General features: G+C 53.7%; 2 protein-coding genes and 1 pseudogene across 12 annotated transcripts in view; 2 read left to right on the top strand and 1 right to left on the bottom strand.

Annotated features, from left to right (window-relative positions):
- Positions 1-6,988, top strand: part of RFX2 (regulatory factor X2) — an 88,752-nt gene extending 81,764 nt beyond the window's left edge. For all 5 annotated transcript variants that reach the window (XM_032883731.1, XM_032883730.1, XM_032883728.1 and 2 more), the window contains 6 exons: positions 101-198; positions 1,071-1,220; positions 2,006-2,214; positions 3,901-4,054; positions 5,097-5,139; positions 5,659-6,988. In XM_032883731.1, the coding sequence (XP_032739622.1) occupies positions 101-198; positions 1,071-1,220; positions 2,006-2,214; positions 3,901-4,054; positions 5,097-5,139; positions 5,659-5,771 (767 nt within the window). In that variant the 3' untranslated portion in view covers positions 5,772-6,988. The remainder of the gene's footprint in view (positions 1-100; positions 199-1,070; positions 1,221-2,005; positions 2,215-3,900; positions 4,055-5,096; positions 5,140-5,658) is intronic.
- A 3,189-nt stretch (positions 6,989-10,177) lies between these two features.
- Positions 10,178-10,338, bottom strand: LOC116854213 (annotated as a pseudogene).
- An 8,865-nt stretch (positions 10,339-19,203) lies between these two features.
- Positions 19,204-22,889, top strand: part of RANBP3 (RAN binding protein 3) — a 51,906-nt gene continuing 48,220 nt past the window's right edge. For 6 of the 7 annotated variants that reach the window (XM_032883725.1, XM_032883721.1, XM_032883720.1 and 3 more), the window contains exon 1: positions 19,204-19,318. In XM_032883725.1, coding sequence (XP_032739616.1) covers positions 19,297-19,318 — 22 coding nt within the window. In that variant the 5' untranslated portion in view covers positions 19,204-19,296. The remainder of the gene's footprint in view (positions 19,319-22,889) is intronic. The other variant, XM_032883723.1, reaches the window with a different exon arrangement.

Raw genomic sequence — 22,889 nt, 5'->3', positions numbered from 1 at the left:
TCTAACAGCTTCACTGCACCTGCGCCTCTTATGTTCCCGCTGATCCTGATCAGGATCAAGACCCTTTCCCACTGTAACTATCGCGGCTTGTGTCTCCCAGGTACCTTGACACAGGCCATCCGTAATTTTGCCAAGAGTCTGGAAGGCTGGCTGACAAATGCCATGAGAGACTTCCCGCAGCAGGTCGTCCAGACCAAGGTAACCGCTCGGCTCTGCCCAGGCGCTGGGAAGGGCTCCGGGAGGGGCTCTGCCCCAGGCAAAGCAGGCTGCCCCCGAGGGTCCTGAGGCCCATGAGTCCCCCCCCACCCCGCCCAGGAAGCCTCGTGGATGCTGGCGCTGTGGGACGGACACCAGCAGGGAGGGGCACGACGGAAGCTGTCATTTGCTGTGACGCATTTGGGTGGACACATGGAATGTCCCTGTGCGCCTCATAGGAGGGAGGGCTTAACCTCGCTGTCGCCCTTCCTGCAACAGTCTTGCCACAAAGCAGAATTTAAAATGTGCAGAGCGGGCCTCCATGCACAGGAGAGCGTGACCGCTGCTCTCGCACGCGTCTCTTAGAGACCTGCGTACAGGTGAGGCCACGTCCTGAGCATCGGGCCTCCCTGACCGCGGTCTGGAAGGGTCTGTTAGACCGGTGACTCTCAAACCTCAGGGTGCGTAGGAGTTGCCAAGGTCATGGTTAAAATCGCAGAGTCCCAGGCCCCACCACCACAAAGCCTGATCCGGTGACCCGGAGAAGTCTGTATTCCCCGGCCCTGGCCACTCGAGAGAGCTGAAGGAATTCTAGAATAGCAGCATAAGCACCCTGTCCTGAGGGCCACCTCACCGAGGCTATGGCATCTGCTCTAGATGCCGAGACGCCTCGGTGAGGTTCGTACCCTCCGTTTAGTCTCGCTCGTGGGTCCTGAGACTGTGGGCAGGGTGTGTCCCTCTGCTCCCTCCCCTCTGCACTGTCCTGGAGCCCAGGCGCCCTCCTTGGGGCCTGGAGAAGAGAGAACCAGCTCTCCCCCGGGCTCTCACCACCCCCCACCTTACCTCTGCACCTCCTGCCCCTCCCCCGGCCACAGGTGGGCGTGGTCAGCGCCTTCGCCCAGACCCTGCGCAGGTACACGTCCCTCAACCACCTGGCGCAGGCGGCGCGCGCCGTGCTGCAGAACACCTCCCAGATCAACCAGATGCTCAGCGACCTCAACCGCGTGGACTTCGCCAACGTGCAGGTGACTTTCTCCAACGCCATCCCCCACCGCCTGGGATGGAGCCCGGGGACCCAGCTGTAGATCAGCGACGCCGTGTGTGTGTGTGTGTGTGTCCCTGTCCCATCCCGCTGGCCTCGCCTTCCAGCCTCCAGAAAAGTGCTCAAAACCATAAAACGCAACCAGCCGCAAAACCCGGTGGGTGTGAGAACAGGGTCAGGGCGGAAGCCCCCTGTAGCCCACCCAGGGGCCCCGGCCCTCCAGGAGCTGGGACCCACACCCTGGTCCGCCCTCTTTAAGAATCTACCTTCCTGGGCGCCTGGGTGGCTCAGTGGGTTAAGCCGCTGCCTTCGGCTCAGGTCATGATCTCAGGGTCCTGGGATCGAGTCCCGCATCGGGCTCTCTGCTCAGCGGGGAGCCTGCTTCCCCCTCTCTCTCTGCCTGCCTCTCTGCCTACTTGTGATCTCTCTGTCAAATAAATAAAATCTTAAAAAAAAAAAAGAATCTACCTTCCTGCTGTCGTCTTCACAGCTGTCTCGTCTGGGCTCCGAAAGTACAGGCTGTGCTCGTGCGCGTCCTGCCACAGCGATCCTGGCGCCGAGTTCAGGCTCCGAGTTCACCCACTAAATAAACACACACACTTTTAGAAAAAGGAGCATTCAAAGTAAAACACCGCCAACGCACGGTGTGTAATCTGAGCTCTGGCCCCGGGAAGCCTGGGTTTACACGCTGAGAACCAGGGCGGGCTCCCTCTCTGGCCGCGGGTCCAGTGCAGGGGCCCACCCTGACCTGCCGCCCACGCCCCGCAGGAGCAGGCCTCGTGGGTGTGCCAGTGCGAGGAGAGCGTGGTGCAGCGGCTGGAGCAGGACTTCAAGCTGACCCTGCAGCAGCAGAGCTCCCTGGACCAGTGGGCCACCTGGCTGGACAGTGTGGTCACCCAGGTCCTGAAGGAGCACGCCGGCAGCCCCAGCTTCCCCAAGGCCGCCCGCCAGTTCCTTCTGAAATGGTCCTTTTACAGGTAAGTCCGCCTCGGTTTCCAGGAGAACTCGGGGAAGGCACAGTGAATGGACAGATGCAGCGTCCGGCCTGTGACTTTTCCTTCCAGACCTGCGCTCTCCCCTGGCTGACGTGAGGCGTCAGGAGAAGGGGGCTGGCGTGGCCTTAACCGCCAGGCCATAGCTCCCAGGGCCAGGGAGGGGAGCAGGCGGAAAGACCACCGCCCCCCTCCGGGTACCCCCAATCCGAGTTGGCTTGTTTACCTTCAGGGGGCTTGGCCATACAAAGCCAAGAAGCTTCTGAGCAGAAAACATCCCAAACCCCAAGCCGTTCCGCCCTGTCCACTGACTCGGCCTCTGGGTCCACACCCGTTCGAGCAACCTTTGCCCCCCACGTGCTGGGCTGTCCACAGCCTTGGCTAAGCCGTTCCAGATCCACAGCCCGCTGAAGCCGCCCGTCTCGCCCCGCTGCCAGAGTGCCGTCAGAGCGCCCGTGCACGCGGGCCCGGGGAGGCGTGCAAAGCCCTCAGTGGGACGGCCCCCGCCGCTCGCTCTTGCACACCGCGTCGTGCCCACACAAGCACAAAGCTTCAGCCCATTAAAAAAAAACAGGACAGGGCATGCTAACATTTTCAAAGTTGATTGGAGCAGCCCCCAGGCCGCAGGTGGTCAGTGAGCGAGGGGAGAGGTGTTTGCAGAGAATTTGCAGGAGAAAAACAAGGAACTGAGGTCACTGCCTTTAGCTTAAGCGCCACCACAGCGAGGGGGAGCCTGGCCCTTCGCAGCGGGGGCTCGACGGCCACTCTCAGGAGCCCGCATGTCGGTCCTGTTTGCTTGGGCCCCAGGGCATCGGGAGCCCCTGCTGTGAGGACCCCCTGCACAGGGGGCTCACATATCTCCTCCCTGCCTTGTCCCCTCCTGGTTCTTTTGCTACCACGGCGACGAGTGGGGAAGCTCTGAGGGGGGCCATCGGGTGTTCGGGTTGGGTGCCAAGTGATCTCATCCCTGTAGATCAGGGGTTGCTTTTTCTGTGGAGAATCAGAGAGTACGTATTTCCAAGAAAGAAAGAAACTCGTCAGCACATGACATGTAAATGAACAGGCGTGGCCCATGTGCCAATAAAACTTTATTTCCAGAAACAAAGCTGTGGATTTCAGGCACTTTTCACGGGTCACGAAACATAATTCTACGTTGGACTGTGTTTCCAACCATTTGAAACTGTAAAACGCATTCATAGCTCACAGGCTGTAGAGGAATGGGCAGTGGGCTGGAGCCGGTCTGGATTTGGGGCCACAGCTTGCCAGCCAGGCTGCAGATGAAAGAGGCGAAAGTTCCCTGAAGTTCTGTCTTGTTTGGCACCTACACCCCTGACTGAGGAGTGAGGCTGGATGGGAGGGAATCTCAGGAGGGAAGGCCGGGAAGGGCTGCCTGCTGTGGGCAAGTCGTAAGGGCACCACGACTGACCACAGGCCATTGGCTAAAGCTTGTGTCAGAGACACGATGTCATGTTTCCACGGTCTCTTGCTTACAGCTGCTGCCCTGCCTGCCTTTCCCACCCCCACGTGTCCCTACCGCAGTCACAAGGGACACAGGGGTGGTCTGGGTGGCTCGTGAGTCCCGGGGGCCTCCTGAAAAGCCTGGCTCATCTGCCTGCCTATAACCCCGTGCTCCCTGGAAGGCCCCCCAGCCTCTGTCTGCCCATCCCCCAGCTCCATGGTGATCCGCGACCTCACGCTGCGCAGCGCTGCCAGCTTCGGCTCCTTCCACCTGATCCGCCTGCTCTACGACGAGTACATGTTCTACCTGGTGGAGCACCGCGTCGCAGAGGCCACCGGAGAGACGCCCATTGCCGTGATGGGAGAGGTGAGGGCCCTCCTGCCCTGGGGATCCCAGGACAGTACGGGCAGTGTGTGTGACACAGCGGACAGCCCAAAGAGAAGATCCTTGCCAGAGGCCCGTGGGTGGGAAAGAACTCGCATACTGGAGGCAACCGACCTGGGTTCAGACCTGTCCTATGCCACCGAGGGCGCTCCTGCCCCTGAAATGAGGCCTGGAACACCCTGCCCGTGGCGGGGGATCTCCTGTTGGAAAGTACATAGAAAGTGTACCATTCTGACCATTTTGAAGTGAATGATTCAGTGGCATTTAGTACATTCAGGGTTGTGCAACCACCACTTCTAATTCCAGAACATTCCATCACCCCAGAGGCAAACCCCACGCATGTCAGGGGCCACCACCATCCCACTCCCCAGACGCTGCACCCGCTACCTTCCTTTCTGCCAGGATCTGTCTATCGTGGGCATCCCACAGGGGTGGAGTCCCACATAGCATGGCCTTTCGCGCCTGGCATCTTTCACTCAACACAATCCTGTCAAGGTGCAGCCAGCCGCGCTGTAGCGTGTATCTTTGCCTCACTCCTTCTGTGGCCAACGAGATTTCCTTGGGTGGCTGATCAGCATTTTGCTCTACCCATTCATATGCTGATGAACACACGGGCTGTTTACAGCTTTGGGCTGCTGTGACCATCTGGGCACACATTCTTGTTTGAACACCTGTTTTCATCTCTTTCGGGTACATTCCTAGGAGCGGAATTGCTGGGTTGTGTGGGGTTGTTTTGAGGAAGAAATGAGGTGATGCTTAGAGAGCTTTTAGTACGCAATAAGCCTGTCACCATGCAGAGGTCACAGTCCCTGTCCTCTTGGTGGCCTGCTTAGTGGGCACCACTCAGCCCTCCAGCAGCTCCCAGGCAAGATCCAGAAGGCGCCAAGGGGGATACACTAGCCTCGGTGCCCCTTCTCCCGGGGGAAGCGAAGCCTGTGTTAACTGTGGATAAAGGACAGTGCTAACATTCACCAGGCCCAGGCCCCTTCGTGGAGGCCCCTGACTCTGGGCTTCTCTCTTTCAGTTCAATGATCTCGCCTCCCTATCGCTGACGCTGCTCGATAAAGGTGGGTGTGTCCGTAGCTTTTCCACGAGGCTCTCCCAGGGGCTCTTCTTCCCACCCTGGCCTAGTTGAGATCAAGGCAGCTCCCGGGGTGGGTTGAGGGCCGTTAAGAGCTGCAGGTGAGGCCAGGACGGCAGCAGGTGTCCCAGTGATGCTCATGCAGGCCCGGACCCTGCTGGGGCTCAGAGGAGCCACCCTGTACCTCGTCCTCAGGTGGCTGCTTTGGGCCACCATCTAACCCTGCTCCCCAGACACCCCCACTTCAGGCCCTGGGCTGCCTGTGTCCACCTGCCCCTACCCCAGCCCATTCCCTGCCCCACGCCGTAGGGGGCGCCAACTGCCGAGGGGGATCCTGCCAGGAGTGTGACCAGCAGACACACAGTGGTCAAGGTTGGTCTCTGGGAAGAAGGCCTCCCTGGGCACCGCACGGCAGCATCCATGCCTGTGCACCTGTCCGAGCACGTGCTTCTCTCTCCCTCCCTCCTGCGCCCCACACCCCTCATCCCCGACACTGATCCTGCAGATGACCTCAGCGAGGATCACGGCAGTGAGGCCGACTCCGACGCCCGCAGCCTGGGCGAGCCCCTGGTGAAGCGGGAGCGCAGCGACCCGAGCCACTCCCTGCAGGGCATCTAGGTCCGGGGTGCCTCCCGCAGGCTCCAGCCCGGGCCTCTGAGCTCTACTGTAATAGTGCCTCTTAGATGGTGGGACCTTTGCTCTGACTCACGGGGGCTCCAGTTCACGCTCAAGGGACATGCCATTCCTCTGAAGAAAATCGTCGTTAGCCACAACAGAAGGTCACATCGGGCTCCCGAGTGCCTGAGCTGCTCACCCCGTGCCTCCTGGGTCATCTTTCCCTTCTGAGTGTTCTTACCCTCTCCTCTGCCTGGCCGTGAACCTCGGTCCGAGTCTCCACATCCCGCCTGAGACCTGGAAGGGGCCGTGCTGGGCGAGCCGGCACCTCCACATTGGGCTTCTCAGTTCAGCTGCTTCCAGTTTCCACCATTCTCTTTAAAAATTTGGATCCCAGGAGGGAAGGGTGTCCTGCAGCTGCTGGGCAGTACTGAGCGGACTGGTGTCCACAGAGCCCCCTGCCCTGGTGCCCCGTGGTGGGAAGGGACCACCTCCGTGCTGTGCCCAGGGCCTCCTGCCCTGCTGGCTGGGCCGAGGCGTGGAATCCGGCCCCCAGGAGCCCCATCTGCAGACACCAGAGGTCCCCAGAAGTAGCTGTCAATCACCATGACCCCATGTGGCCCGAAGAACAAGTCATGGAAATGGCCCGCCCATGCCAAGACATAGTGGTGTCTTCAAGAATCAAAACCAGAAGTTTTATCAGCAACTGGGAGGATTTGGGTTCTGTCCAAGTTCACGCCAACATCAAGCCAAACTGCTGGGTCTGGAATGAGTTTGTTCTGAGGGGGCTGGACGGTCGATGTTTCAGTGGTGCCTTCAGAGGGCAGCCATCGGGCCAAGTCTGCCTGGCTCCCGCTCCAGAATCTTCTGGAATGCCTGCTTTGGAATTAGCAATCCTGGAGCACTTCGACCCAGCATGAGTCCCATCTTGAACTGCTCAAAGTCGAAACTCTTCGCTGGGTGACATGAACCCCGAGGACTCGCACAGCCCTTGAGCTGTGAACACTCCGGATCTGTACCCACATAACACATTGCACTCGGTTAGCTCCGTGCAAGAGTCCTGCCCCCAAACCAACTGCAAAAAAGAAAGACAAACCTTGGTCTGGGAAGCACCATCTTATGAAATGCAATAGTTTCTCTTTTTGGAAATATGTTTATATCAATAGTTTTGTGCTCTAATTGTTGTTAGAATGTTTCTTATGAACATGTATATTGTGGTATATTCGATCCCCCATATTTTTTTTTCATTCATGCAGAAGGTACTAATGTAAACTCACGTGGCCTTGAGAAAAACCTTACTTCCCGACAAGCCGCGCACTCCTAGGTCCACCCCAGGTGTGCAGAGCGGTGTGGAGGGCAAAGACAGGAAAGGCTAGGCGCTTGTTTTAGAAACCAAGTCTATCATAATCACAATGTTTGTCTGGTTTTACAGTTTGAGACTTAGATGAAATCAGACAGAAAGAATGTCTTTAAAAATATATTTATCTCCCCTCCCGGGAGACATTTAAGCTCACGATTTGTGGGTTGTGATGGCCTGTCTTCTTCCACGTGGGGTGAGCGGTACAAACTGGGTTCCCACCTTATGCTCCTGCCTTTGCAGGATTCCACGAGCAACAACACAAGTGACGGTAAAGACATGCATCTTCCAAGCCCGTTGTCGTTTTTCGGCGATCCACACTCCAGCCCTTCCCCGCCACACACGGGTGCGCACGCGTGCACGCACACACACGCGCACGCGTGCGTGCACACACAGTGGCCCTGGAGAATGCAGGCCTCCCTCCAGGCCCATCCCCTGCCCTGGACTGCCAGCCTGTCCGGGCTCCTGCCATGCGAGGCTCCGAGGAGAAGCAGCGGCCTCCAGCACTTTCTTCTTGGCTCTCTGGGGAGTGTTCCAGAAGGAGTGGATTCCCTGAGCTTCGTTTAGCAAGGCCAGCTCTGGGCCAGAGATGGCAAGAAAGCAATGGTCAGCCCAGGAAGATCGGGACTATTTGGGAGTGGACTAGACTTACCCAGATACGGCAGAACAAAGCCCCGGCCCCAGGCACCGATGAAACCCTCCGGTTGTCCCCAGGACTACTCGGCAGAGGGTTGGGGGCCAAACTTGGGAATCCCCTAAGAATCACTTCATGAGCTTGTGTGAACGTGGCCAGTGCCTGGTGGGATTACCATGGGGGCTGGAAATCCGCGTTGTCTGGACCACCCCTGGCAGAGGGGAGGGGATCCGACACAGAGTTATAGGACTTTGAAGAACCCCTGCAGAGGAGACCCCCCAGGCTCGGGAACGAGGGAAGGCCCACCGATGGGAAGATGTTCCAGAAACACGGGACACTATTCCTGGTCAGTCACCCCTAAAAGTTGCTCTTCTGTGCCAGGCAGGTGCCCCATGTCCCCCAGAGATGCTCAGCCTTGGCCCCAGCCCAGGCCCATCTATCCCCAGTAGAGGTCCTGGGGCCCCTGGGTGGCGCTAAAATCATCTGCCTCCCTGGGCTGGGACCTCCGGGGGCCTGCACGTGGCTCAACGCTCTGCCGTCACCATCTTAAGATTCTCAATAGTTTTTGAAGAAAGGGCTCACGCTTTCATTCTGCGCTGGGCCCCAGGACAAATTTTGTGGCCAGTCTTGGGAAACTCCCAGGACATGACCATGCAGACTCCCCTTCAGCTGGGCGGCTGGGCCCTGTCCCTGTGGTGAGTCTCTACCAGGCTCTCAGAACCCAGCAGAACCCCGACTCGCCCCATCCTCTTGTCGTTCATGACCGCAGTCCCTCTGCAGCCTGACATCCCTGAGCACGGCCAGCCCTTGCACCAAGGAGCAGCCACCCCCAGCCCTCCCTTTCTGAGAGCCAGGCCCGGTGCTGGGGTGGCAGGGTGCCTGGAGGAGGAGAGCCAGGCCCTGCTTCTGGGCCTGCGTAGCTGGTGACAGAATGAGCCCAGGTGATGTCTCCATAACCACTGCCCCAGGAACCAGAGAGGAGATGAGCAGGGGAGACTGCCAAAGGCCCACAGTCTATCAAGTCCCCTAGAAAGCCCACAAGAGTAGGGACCCAGGGCACAGGGCCAAACAACAAAGGGAACCTAGTCCTACCAAGAGCCTCTGGGAGGTTCTAACTAATCACAACAACTCCATACTAGACGCTTCTATCCAATCTCCTCTTTTTGATAGTAGGTGTTCCCACATTGTACTCATGGGAAAATTGAAGCTGCTGGCTGGAATGCAGATATGATGGCTGGAGCATCAGCAGCCATTTTTAGACCTTGAGGTGGGTCTCCTACAATAAGGCAGGCAAAGCAGTGAGACAGAAGGAACCTGGATCCCTGGTGATCATGGAGCTGCATTACAATCCTGACAACCCACAGCCAAGAGTTCCATAAGCTGCACCGGGGAGGGGAGAGAGGGGGGCAGGGGAACCCACAGCTGTTCCTGCCTCTGGGAACTCTCTGGAAGCAAGAACTCTGAAGCAAGCTGTGAGGTGCACCCCCTGCACATACACACACGCTCCAGCTGTGGGTGCGCTAAGAAGGGAGAGACTCTCCCTGGCTGAGGATATCATCCCCTCCACCACTTTTCCTCCTACAGCTCTGGCTGCTGCCCGTCTTCTCCTGGCTCCCATTCCAGAAGTTCGTCCTTCCACAACTTCTGTGACCTTGTCCAAACCCAAATGAAAATGCTCCACCATGTGCTGCTGACTTGCCCCACAGCAGCCCAGCCCACCACTGCTCAGAGGTGTGTGGGTGCCTTCCCCTCCACATGGCAAAATGGGAGCTCAGCATCCGACCTCTCAGGCCGTCTCCTCTTGTCTCCATCACGGCGCTGCCCACCATCCATCCAACCATCCAGACCAGAAACCCAGGGCCACCTGCATTGCCCCCACCCTTCCTAACCTCCCCAAAATGCCCACAACATGGTCACTCTCTCCTTCCTCTTTTCCACTCCCCAACTCCTGGCTGGAAAGGCAGCATGGCGGGGGAAATAGGGCTAGGCTATGCGAGTTTGAGTGCCAACTCCACGGTCCCGGGCTATGCCCTCAGGTAAATTACAACTGACCCTTGAACAACATGGGGTTAAAGGTGCCAACCCTCCTTGCAGCCAAAAATTGCACATATAACTTTTGACCCCCCAAAAAACTTAATAGCCTACTGTTGACTGGAAACCTTACCAATAAATAGTCAATTAACCCCTGTTTTGTTTGTTATATGTATTATCTACAGTATCCTCAAAGCAAGCCAGAGAAAAGAAAATACTAAGGAAATCGTAAGGAAGAGAAAGGGCATTTACAGCACTATACTGTATTTATTGATATAAATCTGCATATAAGTGGACCCATGCAGCTCGAACCCATCGTGTTCGAGGGTCAGCTGTACTTTTTTTTTTTTTTTTACTAAACAAATCTTTTATTTACTACTTTAGTGGGGAGGGTGCACCGTTCCTGGAGGTACTGCAATACCAGGTCGATGCGTGGAGTGGGAGCAAGCTCCTATTCCAACTCCCTACTCCAAAAACCTAATATATTGTCCTTGGATAGATGACGTATCAGATATTAAACTGATAAGAACAGATAGTGGGTCAGCTGTACTTAAATCAGATTCTCCACCTCTACCTCACAGCCTTGTGAGCTTTAAATAAGTTAATACTTAGCACTGGAGTAAGTACTCAGTTGTGTCTCAGCCTCAGCACTGTGGACACTTGGAACCAGACCATTCTTACTGGCGGGGCGTCCTACGCACTGTGGAATGTGTGGCAGCCTCCCCGGCCTCACCCCTCCCTGCCAAGCACCTCCCCCCTCCAGTCACGACCACCACAGATGTCTCCAGACAGCACCCAGTGGCCCCTGGAGGGGGTGGGGCAGCAGAAGGGACCCCGGGTGAGAACCACTGGGTGAGAGCACTGTCATGATGACCAGTTCCCTGCATCTTTTGAACCTTGGCAACCACATCAGTTATCACCTTTCTTCCCCCCTCAATGCTCTTATTTCTCACTCCTGGAACTCAGGAGCAGTCTTATCTGGGGCTCTTTCCCCTTCCCTGGACTTCCCACCTAACCTCCATGCCTTCACACACACATGCCTGCCTCTTTAGCACTTCTCTTAATTGACGCCTCCTCCAGGAAGCCTTCCTGGAAGCTCTTCCACTAGATTAGGATCCTTTATATGCCACCTTTCCCATAAGCACTGTGGGTGCATAGCTCTTGTCTGCCTTGCTCGATACCGTATTTCCCCAAATCTAACACAGTGTATATGTAGGCTCAGCACACATTTAGTGACTGAGTAAAGGTTTCTGGGAAAAGGTGCTATTCATGGTAATCATGGGAATGTAGGGAAAAGGAGGAGAAGAAAACACATGGAGAACACTAAGGAATGGCCAAAGGAAAGAAAAATCCATTCAGGAGGGCACCACCAGAATTATTTTTTTCTAATCAGAACTGGGCTTTAGAAGAATTTTTCTGGTACAGTGGATTATACATAAGCCAAAAGCAAGGCCAGTTAGGTACTTGATAAGATGGTGTAAGTGAGGGGTAGGGAGTGGGGGTAGTGGAGATGGGGTAGGGGAGACAGAGCTGGGGAGGGGAGCAGGCAGAAGCGAGAGGTTCACTACAGCCCCATGCCCAACAGCACATTGAGTGGGTTATGAAATCAAGTTGGTGGGTTATGACCAGTTTTTTTATTTTAAGATTTTATTTATGTGAGAGAGAGACATAGCTAGAGAGGGAACACAGCAGATGGAGTGGGAGAGGGAGAAGCAGGCCCCCCCACGGAGCAGGGAGCCCGATGCAAGGCTCACTCCCAGGACCCTGGGATCATGACCTGAGCTGAAGGCAGACGTTTAATGACTGAGCCACCCAGGCACCCCCCCCTTTTTTTTTTAATGGACCACGATAAAAGTAGAAAACATAAGTATGGATGGAATAAACTTTACTTTGTGAAGTTGTTTCGGTATAATAAGTGCATATACATACACAAGAGGGCATCAGGCTGTCATGTGAGGCTAATGTACAATGTACTGGATATAGGAAATGGACTGACTACATGTACGTATCAAAAGCCACAAGTACTAACCGGTAATTCTCAGCCTATTTTGAGGTCATGGGTCTCTTCCAGAATCCTCTGTGATAGATGTTCGTGGGGTTTTGCCATCCAGCATCCATTCCACCTTCTTTTGGAATAACACCCTGATTCCCTTTTGAGGAATAACTTTTCTTCCATGGATTTAAATACCACCTCTATGTGGGCACTGGAAGGAATGGGCTTGGCACAGTGGGGAGTGATGAGGTGAGTAAAGGAGGGAGGGAGGGAGACTGGAGGGCTTTCTAGGTCCTAGCCAGGACTTAGGGCTTCATTCCAGGAGTGAGAGGCCCATGACCTCAAAATAGGTTGAGATCTCCCCTCCATCGGCTCTCAGATGTATGACTGCCCACCCAACGCCTCCACTTGGATATCTCGAGTGACAAATGGCATCTCAGACCAGCAGCTGCACCTGGAGGCATTCGCTCAAGGGTTGATGATAAGTAGTTGGAGGCATGAGCTGGCTAGAGTCATAAACTGGATGGATGGGGAAAGCAGCGTGGGGGGCGCCGGGTAACAGTGTCCCACCATGCTGGACCCAACCAACACTTTCTCCTAGAAGTCTGAATTGTGAGCTGAATGTAAGACTGAAAGCAACAGAAGTGTGGGGGCTCTCCGAGAGGTGTCTCACCCGTTCTGCTGAACTGGCCGCCAAGACCCCCGGCGCCCATGCAGTTTCTACTTTTCCCCTTGAACTTAGGAGCATCTTTATAACTTTCCAGTAACTTCTCCCATTGCTTACATTTGCCAGAACTGTTCTGGGGGTTTTGCAACCTGTGTCCAAATCAACACACCCTCAGTACCCAGGAATTTTGCAGACGGACTCAGGAAGGATTCTCCGACCTCCCTGGGTCCTCCCAGATGGAGGGGCGCCGTGTAAGAGGCGGCTGGGAGTGTAATCCGCAGAGCAGCAAGCACAGCGCAACCAAGACAGGATCTGTCTCTGCTGGTGCAGGCAGCGCCTACCTGACCTGGTTCATGGAAGATGCCAGACCCCCAGTTGAGACCCCTCCCCAACTGACACAGAGCCTTTGAGTGCCCAACATGTTCAGTTACTTGGAAGGAATTGAATGGGTTCCCAATCCTCTGCCGCCCCCCAGTGGTCACTGTGTGACATGGCCGCTTCCTTTTCCCCAGGGGGACAGAGAGCTGGATTTTTGCCCAGACAGGAGGCAGGTTTGTTTTTGTTTTTTTTTTTTTTTTACGAAATTGCAACAGTGCGAGATAGGAAAGGCCACAAGCAACAGATTGAATGAGCTAGCTTCCTTCTTTCCCTCCTCTGCCTCCCCTTCTCTTCCTCAAATAGTCCCTATTGATTTATATAGATTCAGAGTATCTCCCCATGAGATACTCAGTAATTACACTGGGCAAAGTAGGAACCTGGCAGAGGCTATCTAAACCAAGTGATCCGAATCGTCATCACGCATGGTACAAATCGACACCATATGCCTCCTGATGGGACGCACCTAGCTCGACACATCATTCCTGCATTATTCCTGCCAAAAATTGGTAACCTGAGTTTAATCATGAGGAAACGTGAGTCAAACCCAAAATTAAGGGACATTCTTCCAAATACCAGTGTGATGGTCAAGAAAAAATTAAGACCAAAGGAGACTAAGGAGAAATGACATCTGAGAGCAACGTGGGATCCTGCACTGGATCCTGGGACAGGGAAAGAAATCAGTAGTAGGGAATGGTTGGATTTTTTTTTTAAGATTTTGTTTATTTGACAGAGATCTCAAGTAGAGAGGCAGGCGCGGGGGTGGAGGGAAGCAGGCTCCCCGCTGAGCAGAGAGCCTGATGCGGGGCTTGATCCCAGGACCCTGAGATCATGACCTGAGCGAAGGCAGAGGCTTAACCCACTGAGCCACCCAAGAGCCCCTGGAATGGTTGAAATTTAGATAAGATCTGTGTATTAATGAATGGTATTGCATCAGCGTGAATTTCTTAGTTTTGGTCATTGCACTGTGGTTTTATGTAAGATGTAATATTTAGGGAAGCTTGATGAAGACTCACATAGGAAAGATGTTAGGGTTTGAAGCCGATGGCCAAGAAAGAACTCTTGAGATGTCTTTAGTGCAAAAAAGGTGGTTTTATTAAAGCACAGGGGCAGGACCCAAGGGCAGAAAGAGCTGCACTGGGGTCATGAGTGACTCATTATAACTTCCAAGTTGGGAGATGGTTAGGGATAGCGTAAGTCTCTAAGGAATTCTGGAAGCAAGGTTTTCAGGACCTTGAGGGGGTACCTTTGTTAGGAAAAGATCATGAACCTTAGTCATGAGACCCTTCACATGTATATCGATGGGTCATATGCTTGGGGGGAGGGTGATTGCCAATGTCTATCTTGGCAGAGGGGAGGGGAGTAGAGAGAAAGGCAGTTTTCAAAGGAATTTTTATATGTTAAAGTAGACTTACAGGATCCTGGGGGTCGGGCTAAGATTGCCTTTTGCTCTTAGCAAAGTAATGTAATAAGGCAGTTCAATGTCTGCCTGTTTCAAGGCCTTGTCAATAGGCTGGAAGTGGTAAGGAATTTAATAATTTTCTTTTGCCTGTTTTCCACATCAAAGATTATATAGAATTCTTTGCGCTATTTTTGCAACTTTCATTTAAGTGTATTTTAAATTGAAAAGTTAAAAATCACAAGTAAAATATTGTATTTCCTCCCAATTCCATACTATATTTAGCTGCTGCAGATATGGGAGTGAGGGAAGCTGATGCACCCAGCTTGGGTCAGGACCCACCCCACCCCCCATAAACATTAGCATCAGACACATGGGAAATCCTGCTGTCAGGAACCCTCAATGTGGGCTGAGGGAGGAGGCAACACAGGATGACCCCCTTGCCCTCACCTGACTCTGAGCTCCTTGAGGGTGGGGCCTCAGTCTCAGTGTGGGGCTGGGCACAGAGCAAACACCTGCCCATGATGGGAAGATGAGAACCTAATTGCTGCTGTGAAGGCCCTTTTCACTGGAGCCCAACTACAGAAGCTGTTTAGAACATGGCTGTGAAGGAAGTTCACAGTTCTCAGAGCACCGCCAGGGCTCGGGGGTTCCTCACACTTGTCTCCTGGTGATCCAAGGAGGAAGCAGGCAGCTGGGAAGCCAGCCGGTCAGCAGTTCATGGTAGATTCTTTGGGTCCTTCCATATCCCACTCCCAACCTCTGTATTAGGAAAAACTCCAAACTCATTGCTGTGGTTTACGAGGTCCTGCATGTACCCTCCTCCCTGACCTCATCTCCTCATTCTGTTCTAGCCGCACTGAACTCCTCTTGGCTCCTCCAGCTCACCAAACTGGTTCCTGCCTCAGGACCTTTGCACTCACAGATCTTCTACTAAATGTCACCTCTTCAGAGGGGACTTCCCTGACCAGCCAATCTGAAGTATCCCCTTTTTCTTTCTTTCCTCCCTGTCTCCCTTTCTTTTTGAGTAGACTCCTCGTCCAGCATAGAGCCCAATCTGGGGCTTGAACTCATGACCCCGAGCTCAAGACCTGAGCTGAGATCAAGGGTGAGATACTTAACGAACTGAGCCACCCAGGCACCCCAATTTCCCTTTTTCTCTCACTGTCACAATATGCTGTTTTATTTATTTATTTATTTATTGGTAGTACTAGTCACTATCTCATATGTTTGCCCGTCTATTGTATATCTCCTTACAAAAGAATGCAAAACTCCACGAAGGGAGGGTGTAAGTTCCTGGAAGCCAGGATCTGTCTTGTCCATCCTGGGTCCCAACATGCAGAACAGTGCCTGATGTACAGCAGAGCCACGGATACACACTGCTGTGTAACACCCGTCTCCTAGACTTACGGGCTCATAATAGCAGTCATCATTTACTTGGTCTCTCATGGTGTGTGTGTGTGAGGAACGGGGGGTGGGGGCTAGCTGGGCAGTGCTCTCCGGGCTCTGCTGTGTGGTGTCTGTGTCTCAGCTTCCTCACAGCATGGCAGCCTCAGGGCAGATGGGACTGTTTACACGGAGACTGAAGGTTATAGGTTTGCTGTTCCAGCAAAGCAGATGAAAGTTGCAACCTCTGTCCCTGTCATGACCTAGCCTCATAGGTTGGTGTCACTGTCACTGTACTCTACTCATCCACCACTAACAAGTGCACCTCCACTCAAGGGAAAGGAACGGGGACCTCACTTTTTTGATGGAAAGAGGGTCAAAGAATTTGGGACCTTGTTTTCCAACTACCACCAGTAAGTGATAAACAAATATTTATTTAACAAATAAATAAATGTCGACTAAGTTAATTTGTTAGAGGAGACCAGATAAAGCAAGAACAGGCCTGAGGGGCAACTGTTGGCAGCCACTGGCACTTCGGAGACAATTTGTGAAACCAGCGGAAACTTAATTGGCTCGTCAGGCTGATAGGTCTAGCATCTCTCTAGGTCCCTTGAAAAACAGCAATTGGGTTATATTTAGCAAGTGATGACATGTTGCTGGGAGGTGCCCAACGTGTGGGATGAATGTGGTATATGAAATGACTTTAGGAGACATACAGATATTGCATTAGATGACACCGAATCACATGATTTAGTTATCCCGTTTTCAGTCCTCCTTTAGTACTTCTCATCGTGTCAAGGAGAGTCTCTGCTGAGTGACAATATGCCTTTAATAATCCTCTAATACTGTGCTAATATCTCTTTACACCAAAGAAAAAGCAGGCTTGGGGCTTAGCACCTTGGCAGTCAATAATGTCTACCCAGAATTTTTAAATTTTCATGTTTATTTTTACAATTATCTCCTACTCATGGCTTAGTGGTTTTCTATTCAGATGGTAATATACACTATTTAGTGTAAATGTAAACCAATAAAAGGCCTGTAAAGAAAAGTATTAAGCTCATTAAGGGTCAGAGTTAGACACACGGCAAAAACCAAAAAGATCTACCAGAGAGAAAATATACCTAAAATGAAATATAATGAATATAATGAAGCCAACAAACTAAAAACGAGAAAACCTGAGCCTACACACTGCTGGAGACCTGATGGACTTAATGACCACCAGGGTCCTTTCGAGCACTGACATTCCGGGTCTTCCTAGAGAATTTCTAACTCAAGGTCTGTGGCCTGGGCTTCTATTTTGGTGGCAAAATGTAGGGTAGGAAAATCAAGGCGTTTATTAAAGTTAGTGCAATTCTTAATAGTATTAACCATTGCTCACCCCCCAAAATAAGTGAAAGTTTCTGAGCAGTGCTTCTCAAGGTCGGACATGCATAAGAAGCCCCCGGGGAATCTTGTTAAAAATGGGGCTTCTGATTAAGGTCTGGTTTAGGACCTGGGGTTCTGTATTTTTAAGAAGCTTCCAGGTGGTGCTGATGTTGCTGATTTGGGGACCACACTGGAGAAACAGCAAGCTCTAGGAACAAATACAGTGTTTTCGGAGCATCTCTCCCCAGCTCTGAAATTAGTGATGTTCGCATTAGTAGACCGAAATCAGCCATGGTTGAAGAATTTACAGCAAGAAAATCAGCACTACAAACCAGGGTTCAATTTCATTGTTTTATTAATTAAGTTCTAGGCTAAAAAAAAAGTGATAGGAAATATATAAATAAAATTTACAACAAACTATAGCACCCAAGCACTCATATAAATACGTATACGTACACACAGACTGGTACACACAGACTGATACACACGTCCTCCTCCAGAGAAGCAGCCGTTAACCATCTGTGGGGCCCCACAGGTCCTACAGATGCATACAGGACAACCATGTAGATTAGGGACTGGCAAAATCTTCCGTAAAGACCCAAATGGCAATTTTTTTTTTTTTTTTAAGTTTTTTTTTATTTACTTATTGGGGGGGGGGGGGGGGGGGGGGGGAGGAACACGAGTGAGAGGACAGGCAGAGGGAGAGGCAAACTCCCTACCGAGAAGGGAACCCGAGGCAGACTCAATCAACCCCAGGCCCTTGGGATCGTGACCTGAGCCGCAGACAGACGCTTAGCTGACTGAGCCACCCAGGCCTCTTCCAAATGGCAAATATTTTACGTTTTGTTAGTCTATCGCCGTCAAAAAGGAGACAGCGCCGCTGCTGCAGCTTGAAAAGCAGCCCCAAACAACATGTAAATTAGTAAGTGTGGCTCTTTTCAAAGAAAATGTTATTTGTGAACACTGAAATATCCAATTTTCACATGTCGTGGGATCTTCTTCTCCTCCTTCTTCCGACGTCTTCCAACCACGGAAAGTGCGGAACCATTCCTAGCTCACAGGCCACAGGCGGCCAGGCCGCCGCAGGACCCCCTTGTCGAGATCACAATGGAAGAGAGCGGAGCGGCGCTCACGGCGCGTTGGACCCGGGACTCAGAGCCCCGGCAGAGGGCTCAGCAGGCGCACAGACCCCAGGGCTGGAAGGAGTTCGGCATGCTCCGAGGCCCGGGGGACCCCTGTGGCTAAACTGCCCCGAGCAAGAGGGGAGCATGAGAGCCGGGCGCGGGGAGCTTCGCTGAGCCTTAACGAGAGGCTTAGAATTTACTCCACACTCGGGAAAGAGCTCTCCGGGCGCGCGGAGCAAGGATGGGCCCTTGATCTAGTTTGTATTTAAGGACGACTCCGCCTGCCGCTGGGCGCGACCGGAGCGCGGGGCCCGACAGGAGGCGGCGCGGTGTCCCCGGGGCAGAGGCGAGGCTGGCCTGGCCCCGAGGGGCCCGTGTCCCGGCGACAGAGCAGAGCCAGGAATGCGTTCAGACGGGCTTCCGGCAGGTGAGCCGAGGCGGCCAGGAGGCGCGGCGGGCCCGACACCTGCCCTCCAGCCCGGCTCCCAGACCCAGACGCTCGAGGCCCCGCCCGCGCCAGGCGCCGTCCAGGGACCCCTATCCCGGTGCCCACGCCCCCACCCCGAAGGCCCTCCCCGCCTGATCCCTCCTCCCGCCGGCACTCTCCGACCTCCGACCCCTCCCCAGCTTCCCCCACCGCCCCACGTGGCCTGAAGAAAACGCTGGTCTGAATAACTGGGCCCTCGGAAGGGGAAACTGAGGCGCCCCGGAGCCCTCCTGTCAGACCTGCGCTCGTGGAAAACTACCCCCGACCCCCCGCCCCACAGATCCAGAGATTCACCTCGGGGAAGTCCTCGGTCGCGGCTCCCTCGGCGGCTCACGGTTCCACCGCAAGGAACTTGGAAACGAGCAGAAAACTGGGGCGTCGAAACACAGCCCCCTCCGCGCCGCCTCACAGAACGTCGGCTCCCCAATGCGCGCGAGGCTAACTACGCAGGCGCCCTGCTCTGCCCCCGCCCCCTTAGTCGGCGGGAAAAGGAGGCGGGGGGCAGTTAGTGCGCAGGCGCGTGCTCGGAGCGTGGCCGTGCCGGGACCGCCTGCGGGAGCGCGAGTCCGCGCCGGTCTCAGCGCGCAGGCGCGAGCTGCTGGCTTCGGTCGGAGTCAGATCGCCGAAGTGCGCACGCGCGGGAGTTTCTGGCAGAAAGCAGACGAGCCCGGGCCGGCGCGGGGCCTTGTGGGAGGGCTTAAGGAAGTAAAATGGCGGACCTGGCGAACGAAGGTAGGGGAGGCGCCGTCGGGGGCCAGCTGGCGGCCAGGGAACGGGCGGCGGGAGGCCGAGGGGCCATAAGCCCGACGGTTGAGCACCCCGGAGTGCGGGGGGCTGTGTGCTCCGGGACAGCGGCCCAGCGGGCCCCACAGCCGCCCCCCACTGCTTCCCCTCAGGCCGGGCTCACCGGCCCGGCCCATCACTCCCGGCAGCCTCGGCCCTGCCACCGTCCGGCCAGAGGGCTTTGAGAGGCCGCTGGAGCCATAGCTCTGAGACCCTTCTGCTCCCCGGGCCAGGTCGGGGCCCGAAGGGGGCGGTAGGCGCGGCCTCAGCGCCTTGGCCTCAGATGTAAATAGACCTCTGGGCCTGGTCGTCGCCCAGCGCGCCACGCTCCCTCCCGCGCCCCCTCGTTCCCGGGGACCGGCTTGTCCCTTTCCCCGGCCTGGCGCCGAGGAAGCCCATCTCCGAATCCGGTGGGCTTCTCATCCTACGCGGGCCCGCTCCATGCCCAGGATGGAGGACACCTGATCTGTTCCCCACCCCCTCCCCGAACTCGGCCCCCAGTTCCCGCCAGTTCCCCCAGATCCTTAGTGGCGACTTGAGAGTCGCGCCTCGGCTCCCTGCATTTAGGCCTGGCCACAGGATGTGGAGCCCTGAAAGCCGCGGCTGCTTTTTGGCCCTTTTTCGCGGCATTTCCAGAGAGGGGGAGAGAGAGAGAGAGACTGTGCGAATTCCTTCCTCTCTGGAGCGCTGACGTCCCTCCCGAGCGTTTTTGACAAGGTTACGGTTCCAAAACCTCTCGAGAAAGCACTCCATAAGCTGGTGTCTGCTCGAATCAATAGTGGTGTCGGTATCGCAGCAGCCTGAGGACTTCCGCGGCCTATTTTTAGCTCCCTCCGTTTCTAGGTGCACAACTGTAGTTCTGGCAAGCTGTCTACCTGCCTGGCCCTCTTCCCCCATACCTTGCTCCCTGCTACCGGAGGGTGTCCCGAGGTTTCCATACTGACCTGTAAGAATGCATGGATGAAAGAGTTAACTGCCCACCCTGGCGGAGCGTTTGGGGGTGGTACCCTGCACCTTTCAAAGCCTGAATCCTGTCGTCTTGAAATACTCCTCACTTAAAAAAGATCCGTGAAGTAGGTACTGTCAGCTGGTCCTCTTGGTTAGGAAACCGAGTTAGAGTGCTGAAGTTACTGTCCGAGGCAGGTCACAGAGCTTGTGAGCGGCAGGAATGTGTGAATCAGGAAGTCTGGCCTCAGAGCCCAGCCCCCCCCCCATACACGCCCCCACACCCCCTGCCACCTTGCGCTGTAACTCTTCTACAAGAGGGAGGAGCCCACAGAGGACTGAGGCATCCCTGTTCATAAGATCCAGTTAAAGGTAGGAGAAGGAGTGGAGACAGGGGAATCAGTATGACATGCTGTATGTATTTATAGGTTTGGCCCATTCCGTTTCTTGAACTTGTCGATCTTAACAATAATATTGTCAGAGATTTTACTAGCAAGGTGGGCTTGTTCAGGGGTAGCAGAGAATGGCAGGGTAAGACAAGCAAGCACGGACAGAGCCATAGGAGAGTCTCGCGCTAAAGGACAGGAACAGGATTTTAGGGAGAAGGGGAAAGTTGTGAGCACTTGTTTGAACCGGAAGTCTTTCAGAGAAAAGCAGCAGTTCGGGGTGATGACAGTTTCTCATTGACTGAGTTACAGGGGTGGATGGTTTCCTATAGAAGACTCAGGGTACCTCCTCTGTCAGGGCCTGTAATTGACATTTCTTTCCTTTTGATGTTTCTTCTGTTGGGGGGTGTAACTGACCGTTCTCCCCTGATTTCTTTTGCATGGTAAGGCAACCCCTTTTGGCCTCCCTTTTACCCCCCTCAAGTTTGCTTTAGTGAGGTTTTTCTCATTATTGATTTTCGCAAACTCAAGACTCAACATATCCAACATCGTAGTCGACATCTGCATGTAAGTGTCTCATCGAACAAAATCCCTATCTTTACCCCCAACACCTGCCCACTCCACAGTCTTCCTTCTATTTGTAGTAAATAGCAAGTCCTTCCTTTAATTGCCCAGGCCAAAAACCTTGAAGTCACCTCTTCATTCCTCTCATATGCCGCAGCAAATCCTGTCAGTCTATCTAAAATATTTCCAGAAGGTGACCACTTCTCACCACCAGCGCTGCTTTTCACCACTTGGGCCTCCCTTCCAACTTTACCCATCTAACGGCTCAGCCCAGAAGCTAGAGTGGCCCCATTATACCTCCCTTTCCTCCCATCGCACTCGCTCTGCTTGAACCACTCTGGTTTCCTCAGTGTCCCTTGAATGGACTCTACACTCACTGCCTTTATGCCTTTGGACCTTCCAGTTCCCCTGCCTGAACCAGTCTTCCCCTAGATGCCCCTATGGCTCACTCTTTTACCTCCTTCAGGTTTTTACTCAAATATTACGGAGAACTTCTCTGGCTGCCTATTTTAAATTGGATCCACATTTCCTATCTCCTGTATACCACTTTATTTTACTCCCCAGCACATAGCAATCTCTGACATATGAAGTTTACTTGTTTGTTTGACTACCCGAATATAAGCTCTAGAATATAAGCTCCGTAAGGGCAAGGATTTCTGTCATGATCAAGATGGATTTCCTACATCTAGAACAGTGCCTGGCACAAAGTAGGTATCCAAGAGATGTTTGTTGAATAAATGAATGAATTCATCACTGAGGACCCATATTGTAAGGTGTACTTTTGAGCACAAAGGGGAAATTGTGGATTCCTTTTTCCATGGATACCATTTCTAGTATGTGGGCTAACACGTGAGCTTTTGATTGCTTAATTGAACAGTAAGTATAAAACAGAGGAATAGAATGCTTTATATTTAAAGTTTTTGCCTATTAAATGCTACCCTCACTCAGTACTTTGTGTCTGACACTAGTCCTGGCGTAGTTGTCCTCAGGATATAAATCTTAGTGGCTTTTTGGCTTGTACAGCCTGCTGAGATGTTTAATGTATTATCTGCTGTGTAAACGAGGCCTTTCTTGCCTATGCACTTTGAAGTTTTAGGGACTGCCCCCTGTGTGTGTTTTTCCTCCTGCTGTTTGAGCTCCACTCAAATGCGCTCTTAGCTTCCATTTTTCCAGAGTGCTCTTCCAAGCTGGTCCATCTTCACACCCAACCCTTCTGTCGCTCTTTCCTGGGCCATTGCTACCCATGCGCCTGGGCTGGGGCATCAGAGTCACCGGGCGAGCTTTCTTAAAACCACAAGGGCTCAATCCCCACACCCCACCCATTCCAATTCTGCGAGATGTCGAGTGGGCCCTGAGCGTCTGTACAGAGAGAAAGCAGCATGGGTGAGTCCGGTGTGCAGCCAGGGTTGAGAACCACAGGCTTGAGTGGTGCAGATTAGGTGTGCTGTGCTTGTTCGGAAAGAAACGTTTCCAACTGTGTATTTAATACAGCATCTTGTTGGCCTTCGTTGCCATGGTGATCTCTTCAGGGATGGTGACAGCAACTCCCACAGCCCTTTCTTGGTACTCCTATAGTCTGACTTTTAAAGTCCAGTTGGAATGCTTCTCCTCTAGGAGACAGAGAG

The sequence above is a fragment of the Lontra canadensis genome, unplaced genomic scaffold (assembly GCF_010015895.1).
Source record: "Lontra canadensis isolate GAN:19392208 unplaced genomic scaffold, GSC_riverotter_1.0 scaffold88, whole genome shotgun sequence".
Classification (NCBI taxonomy): Eukaryota; Metazoa; Chordata; class Mammalia; order Carnivora; family Mustelidae; genus Lontra; species Lontra canadensis.
This window is presented reverse-complemented; position numbering and strand designations above follow the sequence as displayed.